Raw genomic sequence first — 10780 nt, 5'->3', positions numbered from 1 at the left:
AAAAAAAAAAAAAAAAAAAAAAAAAAAAAAAAACAATAAAGGTCATGCAGCATTCATTATGGACTGGTTTTATCAAAAGTTAAGAGAAAACTTCAACAAGTGAATATGCATAGGTCTAGTTAAACCTTACCTTTTAAATTAGGTAGTTCTCCAAGACTACATGATATTGTGGTCCTCAATCTTTGTTCTACTGGAGAAAACTTAATTAATGGTGAAAGAGACTGTTTTCTTTCACCAATGGACATGCGTAATGATGGCTTTGTATGGTCAGTATGCAAATCATGGGTGTCCAAAAAGTTAAGCATATCCTCTGTTTGTACATTTTGGGTAGCAGGGCTCAATACTGGTTTGTGTCTTTCAGGTGTTAGGGGATTCGAGAAGTAAGATTCTTCCCTTTTCTTGGAAAGAGATTTCTTTAGAGCCTCATATCTACTGCAAAGAGCCTGAATATTGAAGTCTGATTCTGGAGTAGTCTGTCTCCTTTCCACAACATGTTCTAGAAAAATGCCACCATGCATAGGACTATTTGGCTCCAGTTTAAAATTGGCCTCTGAACTACTGGAACTATTAAAACTTAGGTGACCAACTTCTTCCGGAAGAGTTTCATGTAATATGCCAAAATCAGTATCTTTAAAACTCTCAGAACTAATTCCACTTGATACCTGAAAAGAGTTCCACAAGGTAGTTTTATTTGTGGAAGGCTTGTTACAAGAAGCTTGTAAGTAGTCCAATATTTTAGTATACTCCTCTTCACTGCCACCCATCACATCTATCCTATTGCCGACAGCAGGGGAGAATGTCTCCATTTGGCTAGTTTCTGAAAGCTTGGTTAAGGCTATACATTCCAAATCTTGCTTGTAAATTACTTTCTTATTTAACAAATCTGACTGATTTTGTGTTATTGGTTCATCTATGTGACTGGTCACCACATGTTTCTGAGGCACACACTTGCAATCTGAAACATCTTTCTCTTCAGTCGAATGAGACTGGCCAAAATCTGATACAGTGGTTTCGAAGAGAAAATCGGCCATGCTAAATTCTCTTTGATCATGCAACACAGATGATGATTCTGGCAATACTTCTCTATGCTCAGTATCCATTTGAATTGGTTCTGTAGTTCTGTTTTCTTCCATTTCAATAGCTTTTCTCCATGAGCTCCTAATTTCACTTACTAATTAAAAGGGGAAAAAACACAATTTACTAACATTCTCAAACACAGAGCATGCAATGAATCATTTTATTTCTAACACTGAAGATAAAGCTCCTGACTCAGTATGTGTTCTATAAATATACTGGCTGGATTACAAGGCTCCACAATATAACAAATCCCATCATCAAAGAACCCCATCTCCAACTTATTACACACAAATAAACACATATAAAGACAGATGTTCCTGAAATGTGCATCAACTTTTACATAGCACATATGGATTACATGTATTAAAAGGAAATTTTCTTGTCCATCTAGGCCATGGTTTGGCAAACATTTTCTATAAGGGCCAGACAGTAATATTTTAGGCTTTGCAGGCCATCCATTCTGTCTAACTACTTAACTCTGCCATGATAGCATGAAAGCAGCCATAAACAATGTCAACAAATGAATACGCTTATGTTCAATACAATTTTATTTACAAAAACACACAAAGTGGGGCTCAACTTGGTTCAGAGGCTGTAGTTTCTGACCAGGCTGTGGCTCAGTTCAAACTGAATTAAATCAACAGCAAAACAGAAATTATTTATTTACACAACCAAGGTGATGTGCCTACCTAAGGACACCAATATCAGAGCTTTGCCTACACAAATTACAGGTTATACGGAAAAAGGTATTGGGCAGTTTGACTCATTTGGGAGCGGTAAAGACCTCCACACACATGGTTTATGGCTGATGCTTCTTGTTGATAACTGGGAGAACATAGCCTCTGTACTCTATAAATATGTGGATCACAGGTCAGACCTGGAGGCAAGAGTTTTTTTTAATGCTCAAATAAGATCTTTCTGATAAAAGCCAAGTAAAACAACAAAAACAAAATTGTATATTATCAAAATGTTCTATCTCTGTATAATGAGTACACTAAAGGCACAAAATACTGCTAAAAGACTGTTATGTGGGAATGCCCATACTTCGTATGTCGATAAAAGTCCCTTACAGCATCATAAATAAAAAGTCATTGCCCCCGGGCACGGTGGCTCATGCCTGTAATCCCAGCACTCTGGGAGGCCAAGGCGGGCGGATCATGAGGTCAATAGTTCGAGAACATCTTGGCCAACACGGTGAAACCCTGTCTCTACTAAAAATACAAAAATTAGCTGGGCCTGGTGGTGCGTGCCTGTAATCCCAGCTATTCAGGAGGCTGAGGCAGGAGAATTGCTTGAACCCGGGAGGCGGAGGTTGTAGTGAGCTGAGATCGCACCACTGCACTCCAGCCTGGCGCCTGGTGACAAAGCAAAACTCTGTCTCAAAAAAAAAAAAAAGTCATTGCCAACTAAGCTAAAAAGATCTGTCAGGCCATGGTTCTAACAGTGGTAATGTCAAAGAAAGAAAAAAGAGTTACAGAGAGCATTACTGACTTACTCAAGTTTTCTGGAGTGCGGGGAATCTGATTCCTTGTTAAGAAGGGGTTAGAACCCAGAGAGTCAATTAGTTCCTCTAATTTTATTTCTTTTCCCTCAGAGAACGGTGGTGAATCAAATAAAACTGCTCTGGCAACCTAAAACAGAAAAGAAAAAATAAAGCAAAGATTACCAAGCCCATTGGTAGAATGCAACAGACCCCTGATAAGCACTTCATGGTCAGCAGCCCCTACCTTTGCAGACAGCACAAAAATAAGCAACAAAGAAGTTCCCAGACAAATCTGTATAGACCATCTAGGTACAATCCTGTAAAGTGAAATGAAACTCAAGGTATTTCCTCATCTTAAATGGAGAGCCCATTATAAAGGAAAGAATAGATAACAATCTTTACACTAGGAAGATTTAGGGGGAGTTCCAATTGCCCAGTGACCTAGGCTGCTATCTGCCACAACTTTGAGCTTGACAGCTCTGTATTCACTAAAATGACTAGTTTTAAAGGAAGCACTCTTCTCACAATTATAATTAATTTGCATAGTAACACCTCTATTAAGAAACAAAATCAAGGCCGGGCGCGGTGGCTCAAGCCTGTAATCCCAGCACTTTGGGAGGCCGAGGCGGGTGGATCACGAGGTCAAGAGATCGAGACCATCATGGTCAAAACGGTGAAACCCCGTCTCTACTAAAAAATACAAAAAATCAGCTGGGCATGGTGGCGCGTGCCTGTAATCCCAGCTACTTAGGAGGCTGAGGCAGGAGAACTGCCTGAACCCAGGAGGTGGAGGTTGCGGTGAGCCGAGATCGCGCCATTGCACTCCAGCCTGGGTAACAAGAGCGAAACTCCGACTCGAAAAAAAAAAAAAAAGAAACAAAATCATTCTGACAACATACCTCTTTGCCAGAAACCTCATTATCAGATTTAAATTAACGAAAAAAGCAGAGATACATTCTAAAACATAGAAAAGTATGTAATATCATAATAGCGCTCTCTATTAACCATCAATAAAACTGAAAAAAAAAAAACATGCAAATTAAAAACTCTGCCCTCTGACATTACTAAAAAATAAACTTCTTGAAGCCATAATTAAATTGGCCCAAGAAAATAAAGGGCTTCTCCCTCACGAAAACAGAGTGCTTCTGGGAATTCAAATACTGAATATCACCTGTCATAAACATTCTTAAAGAAAATTAATTTCATTTTACTTTCAGAGCTTCATGAGATTTTAAGACTTTCCTCATCTATTTGATCCCATTGCTAATATAAATTATTTTAAGCAGAAAATGTGTTTTTCCTTTCAAAATTAGGAAAGTAAAAAAGACTGACTAACCATCTTTTCTTTAGTATAGAGTCAATGAAAAGAAACAACAGAATATTGTTTAGCGATTTAAAAGGACTTAGTACATTTTAGAGATTTAAAAGTACTTAGGGAACATGAAACTAGACCTCATACTACAAACAAGAAAAATGACTGACATTCAGTCAGGCATGGTGGCTGGGACTTCAGAGGTGCCATCATTCTCAACTATTTTTTTTTATTTTTTTGTAGAGATGGGTTTCACCATGTTGCCCATGCTGGTCTCGAACTTCTGGGCTCAAGTTTTCCTCTTGCCACAGTCTCCTCCAGCCTCTACCTCCCCAGTACAATTTGTACCACATTAATTTTGCTTTAACCATAATTTTTATTACCTATAGCCTTCTTTATCCTATACTAATCCAGGTAATCAATAATTAACTGTAATCCCCAAGTGTTGGGATTACAGGCATGAGGCAGTGTGCCCATCCAATAAATGATATTTAAGTATACTCATTATAGTCTTTTCTCACCTCTTCTACCAGATGATCTTGCTCTTTTTGAAATGAATCACTTATTTTAGTTGGCAGAGACCCTCCAAATGCACTACTCTCTGTATTCTTTGCAATATCTGACAATGGAGAATTTTCCACTTCAAATTCTGGTATTTTCTTAGAAATTGCTTTGTTCTTTTCTTTGGGAGTTTTCATCTTTGTGTCCTGAAAAAGACAGATATGTAATGTTAAACCCTTAATGATCACGGCTGATCTTCAAGCTTTCTTCATTAGCAGTTTGCTGGTTATATGAACCTAAAAAAGATTGTTAATATTATTGTGAAATTGTATGTCACTGGCAGAATTAACTAATTCCAATATTCCCACTTAGCAATAAGAAATGTATAAGCAGAAATGGCACAAACTGTACAAATACTAGAAAATGTGAAAACAGAAATTAAACTGTGGTATCAACAAAAATAAGTAATATTTTATAGTTTAGTATAGTCACAATTAATTGAGAATTATTTTAAAATATACCTTTTCAAGTAGTGTAACATTGTTCCTATCTGATGGCAAAACTGACTGCAACAAGAAAGAGGCAGGGCTAAAAGGAAAAAAGACAACAAATCCAAGTTATAAGGAGGAAGGAATTCCATTCCCTTTACGAGTCTGACTATTCTAAAAAAACTGTCTGCCCCGTATCTGTCCGTTACGATTTCACTCAATTCGTCCCGGTCATCAAAAGGCAGTTAGTTTATTCTAGGGAGGCATGGTGACAAGTAGAGCAGTATTTCAGCCCAATTTGTGTATCAGCCTCCCAATTATAAAGACTTTACTTACCACATACCAAGTCAACGGTATTTTCATTTGAAAGAGTTAAATGACTTAATGTTAACACTCCAAAACTTGAACACAGGTTAAAAACAGATTCAGTTAACTAGAATTGCATTATTACAATGTCACAGGGTCCAAATCACCGTTTCTTTGTAGCAAGCTTTTTTTTTCTGAGATGGAGTTTTGCTCTTATTGCCTAGGCTGGAGTGCAATGGCGCAATTTCACCTCACTGCAACCTCCGCCTCCTGGGTTCAAGCTATTCTCCTGCCTCAGCCTTCTGAGTAGCTAGGATTCCAGACATGCACCACCAAGCCCGGCCAATTTTCTATTTTTAGTAGAGACGGGGTTTCTCCACATTGGCCAAGCTGGTCTCGAACTTCAGACCTCAGGTGGTCCGCCCGCCTGGGCCTCCCAAAGTGCTGGGATTACAGGCGTCAGGCACCATGACCGGCCCAGCCAGAGACTTATTTTTAAGATTCTTTTGAAGCTTCATGTCCAAAATCATATGCTAAATTTTGCTCTGTAGCAAATGTGTTACACGTCGCAGTAACGTCATAGGTTAGAGTTTTTGTTTGCCACATTGTATTTCTTAATCTTTTATATTCCCTTGCCCTTTTGGATAAATATTAAAACTTTATGCATCTTTTCATGCTAATTGTAAAATGTTATTAAATTTTAAAATCTTCAAAGAAATGGTAACTTTTTAACTTTGATCTTTAAAAACCTTTAAAATGCAAAAACCTGAAGTTTTTCTACTCTAGTTAATACAACAGACAGGATTACCACCAAGACCACTTTCAACAGCATGTTGGTGCTTTCCTGTCTTCTTATAACTAGAAGTACAAAATTAATAGCATTGCAAATATTTTATATCATAAATATAATTTTCAAACTTTTTCAAACATGCACTCTTAGAATCTTTGCCTATCCAAACCTAATTCAAAAATCACTGCAATTGCTCAAGCTTCAACTTAGCATTGACAAGATATGATCCAGGTATCAAAGTCAAAGGATTCATCATCTACTAGATTTTGGGGGAAATTTTACATTAAAATTATCAAAAAGCCCCCTGAAACAGAGCCAGCAATCTATGGACCAATGCCACTAAGATGCCACCACTGCAAGAAGATAAGGACAAAGGCTATGTCTTTCCCTAAGCCTATTCCCAGGGGCTAACACAGTGGTTGGTAGTGCAATACATACATGTTAACTGTTTGATGGACTGACGGAATCGATGAGTAAATGCCACTTGAGAATGGGGTTCTATAAGTGACAAGTGTTTCCATTTGAATGATTCTTGTGGAACCTTATAGCAGAGAACAATGGAAACATTCTATACCCTCCCCTCTCTCATTTTTGAACTGGTAATATGCTATTAAACCTGTTAACATCACAATCTAAGACAACTTTAAAGCAGCCCTGGCTCAGTCTTTATACTTTATCCTTTTGCTATGCCAAGATTGAGGCCCATGAAATCCTAGCACTGTAACAAAATAGAAGAAAGGATAGTGATCGCATTGTGGAAATTTATCCTAATGGAACAGCACAGAGTAAAAAAAAAAAAGGAACATACCTTTTATAGTAGTAAAGAAATAAAAACGAGAAGAAATTAAGTCTAAAAATAAATGCAGTGTTACAAAGCTATTATCAATGAAAATTGGCGAATGTTATTTAGACATACACACAGCCAAGAAAAAAAAATCACAACTGTTTATACTATGTTAATGTTTTAAAATTTTGTACTTTAGAATTTTGCATTTTTAAATTTGATTAGATTGTATCCATGCTTTGATTAGAGCTATTTTTTTTTCCTTTTGAGACAGATTCTCACTCTATTGTCCAGGCTGGAGTACAGTGGTGGGATCCCAGCTCACTGCAACCTCCACCTCCTGGGTTCAATGGGTTCAAGCAATTCTCCTGCCTCAGCCTCCTGAGTAGCTGGGACTACAGGCACACACCAGCACACTCGGCTAATTTTTGTGATTTTAGTAGAGACGGGGTTTCACCATGTTGGCCAGGCTGGTCTTGAACTCCTGACCTCAGGTGATCTGCCTGCTTCAGCATCCCAAAGTGCTGGGATTACAGGCGTGAGTCACTGTGCCCGGCTAGAGCTAAATATATATATGATGATATACAAGGCCTAGGTAAGAATTTGGGGGAAAAAAGGTTACAAGTGATTCCTCTTAAATTTTAAGCAATTATTTCTCATTTTTATTTGCTGTTGTTGTTATGTTAATAATTAGGAGAAAAATAAAAATAGTAACTATAAAAAGGAAAAGATGTAAGACTAGAATTCAATTTCTAACACAAATGATGTTTAGCTGACATGTATGCAAGATCACACTGCCCTTCTTATCTTTGAAACATGGTATAGGAGAAAACATAGAAGTTAGATGTCTAGAACAACAGCATTGTTACCATTAGAAATATCATAGAACACCCACACACACACAAAGCCATTGCAAAGATAACTTTCAGAGTATACACCAAAAGCATCACCAATTGCTGAATTCTGGTTTCAAGTATAATGCAGCCTCCATGAGCTCACTCCGATTGGAACCAGAAATGAAAGCCAGGCACAGTGGCTCACATCTGAAATCCTAGCATGTTGGGAAGCTGACATGGGAGGATCACTGGAGCTCAGAAGTTTGAGATCAGCCTGGGCAACATAAAGAGACCTCATCTCTACAAAAAAAAAAATTTTTTTAATTAACTCAGTGTGGAGGCGCATGCCTATACTCCTAGCTACTTGGGTAGCTAAGGCGGGAGGATCACTTGAGCCCAGGAGGTCAAGGCTGCGGTGAGCTGTGATTGCACCACTGTACTCCTGCCTGGGTGGCAGAGCAAGACCCCTCTCAAAAAAAAAGTCAGCAATGAGATTTATGGAAAAGACTACATACCTTTTGGTATCCGTGAATGACAACTGCATGTGATAGGGCCAGTAACACTGCCTAAAAACTACATTCTTTCCATGTTTTTTAACTGAATAGTTATATTGATCATATCTACATATGAATTTCCCAGTTAACTACATTGTTAATGATATAAAATAGAGTAACTGCTGAACTACATGCAAAAAAGGTATTATTTTCTTTCATAAGTACAGTCCATCTGTGTTACATATTACTGATGTAACATTTAACTACCTTTAACAGAGAAGAATTTTGAGCAGACTACTTCCACATCCCAGTAACTTAGCTTTTCACAGGCCTTCTGTTCTATTCCACTATCTAGCAATAATAATCTTTCACATCCCGTTAAGCACTGATCCCTCACCATCAGGCCTTCCCCTACCTCCTGTCAGTATCTCAAAATCCATAATTAAAATAATCAGGAGCTTATAATAAAAGATCCAGGAGCTTTGAAGAAGACAGATGTAGAAATCAAAGTATATTTAATATAGCTTCTTTCTCCTATGAGTTTCCTTTTGAACTACATTCTTAGGAGTGGCATTTCTGACTCCTATAGAATTCTTTTTTTTTGGAGACGGAGTCTTGCTCTGTTGCCAGGCTGGAGTGCAATGGCGCGATCTTGGCTCACTGAAACATCCACCTCCTGAGTTCAAGTGATTCTTCTGCCTCAGCCTCCCGAGTAGCTGCGACCACAGTCACACGTCACCACGCCCGGCTAATTTTTGTATTTTTAGTAGAGACGGGGTTTCACCATGTTGGCCAGGATGGTCTCGATCTCCTGACCTCGTGATCCGCCCACCTCAGCCTCCCAAAGTGCTGGGATTACAGGCGTTAGCCACCACGCCTGGCCTCCTATAGAATTCTGATAGTGTATCTTGGCACAAAATTCTTCAAGACAAATAATCCAAATAATCTTTTTTTTTTCTCAGATGGAGTTTTGCTCTTGTTATCCAGGCAGGAGTGCAATGGTGCAACCTCACCTCACTGCATCCTCCTCTCAGGCTCAAGCAACCCTGACCCCTCAGCCTCATGAGTAGCTGGCACCACAGGCATGTGCTGCCATGCCTGGCTAATTTTTGTATTTTTAGTAGAGACGGGGTTTCACCATGTTGGCCAGGCTGGTCTCGAACTCCTGACCTCAGGTGAGCCACCCACCTTGGCCTCCCAAAGTGCTGGGATTACAGGCATGTATCTGGCCCTCCCCACAAAAATAAGAATCTTGGGGTTTATTGGAGTTCATAAATAAAATCTGCTATATGTATTAATCTATTATCCTCATCAATATTTAGTCCAACAAAATACCTTAATCAAATATTTAATTTGCTCTCTCAAGGGAAGACAAACCAAAAACATAATTGAGTTTGGGAAGCACCAACCATACCCTCCCCCAGCCTGCCATAAAAACAATTGTAATTTGAGTGTAAAATACATAGGCCAGTAACTTTACTGTCTCTTCAATGCCAGGTCCTCACAGAAGATTTCATTATTTTTCTTTAGGAACTCAAAAAACTAGCATCAAATCCAGGTAAGGCTAAAAACATAGTTCTTCCACAACTAGTCCTGACAGCTATGAACTGGAAGATTACTGTAGAACTACCAATAACTCAATTTCACAAAAACAGTTTTGACTCTGGTTATAGTGTTACAGCTTATTAACTTACTAAGAGTATATAGAATGATGAGTGCTTCAATTCAATTAAAATTTAGGATTTTCTTTTATAATTTTCCTAAGTATTTTATTTTCATCTGTCTCTCATCTACTTAAGGAAGCAGGAATGAAAGACACCGATTTAGGTCAAAAAACAATAAAAAAAAAAACTAATAAAGTTTGTGTTTGATTGCTACTTAATAATGTTTAATTTCAATAAAGAATATGCTCCCCAATCAGATTACATACATATAGTTCACAGATTTTTCTTTTGCTTATATAATCTGTAATCCGTACAAAATGGGATAATAGAGAGGGAAAAAAGGCAATAAAGAAAACAGGAATATTACTGAAGAAAGTTAGAACAAAGTTCAGTTTTTTCATATGTTAAATCTGGGGGTTACAGTAAATCAGAAGTTCTCCAAATTTTTTTTAAGCATGGAGCTCTTCTTTTCAAATAGTTTACCAAACACCCCAATACATAATATATATAAAAGAGCAAGTTGCCCAGGCTAAAGTGGGAAAGAGTTGGACCAGCCACAGGCTATGCTAGATTCATCCACAGCAAAAAATGGCATTAAAGGATACAGCCTGAAAATTATCTGGACAAGATTACCTCAAAGGCCCCCAAACATTTGGACTTTATAGAGTGGTTTCAAAAAAGTTCACACACATAAAAAGGCACAAACTCCCAAACTTGCATTAGATAATTTCCAAATAATCCCAATGAAACCCAATATTTAGATAAACAATAGAAGGGAAAAAAACTCCCATATACCATAAATGTTGGACCTTTTTTTTTTTTTTTTTTAAATGTAGAAGATGCCATCTTTATTTACAGGCTAATAAAAAATATTAAACTCAAATTAACTAGATATAAAACATTGTCATTAAATGCAATAGATTTGAGGCCAACCATAAGTATAAGACTGGATAGATGGAATAGGGATTACATAAGCAGGATGTCAAATACTGTGCATCTTACACATGAATCACATGAAACCTTTTTGTTTCTAAACATGAAAATA

General features: G+C 37.7%; 1 protein-coding gene and 1 non-coding gene across 2 annotated transcripts in view; both read right to left on the bottom strand.

The window, feature by feature from the left end:
- The window catches only part of HAUS6 (HAUS augmin like complex subunit 6), a 57145-nt gene that overhangs the window by 4853 nt on the left and 41512 nt on the right, over positions 1-10780 (bottom strand). The window contains 4 exon segments of the mRNA XM_017500661.2: positions 131-1171; positions 2573-2708; positions 4394-4579; positions 4895-4961. Coding sequence (XP_017356150.1) covers positions 131-1171; positions 2573-2708; positions 4394-4579; positions 4895-4961 — 1430 coding nt within the window.
- Positions 5043-5177, bottom strand: LOC119467223. The gene has a single exon (XR_005195763.1).

This window comes from Cebus imitator, unplaced genomic scaffold (genome assembly GCF_001604975.1).
Source record: "Cebus imitator isolate Cc_AM_T3 unplaced genomic scaffold, Cebus_imitator-1.0 Scaffold267, whole genome shotgun sequence".
In the NCBI taxonomy this organism is placed as follows: Eukaryota; Metazoa; Chordata; class Mammalia; order Primates; family Cebidae; genus Cebus; species Cebus imitator.
Note: the sequence above shows the minus strand (reverse complement) of the source record. Positions and strands in the feature narration are given on the sequence as shown.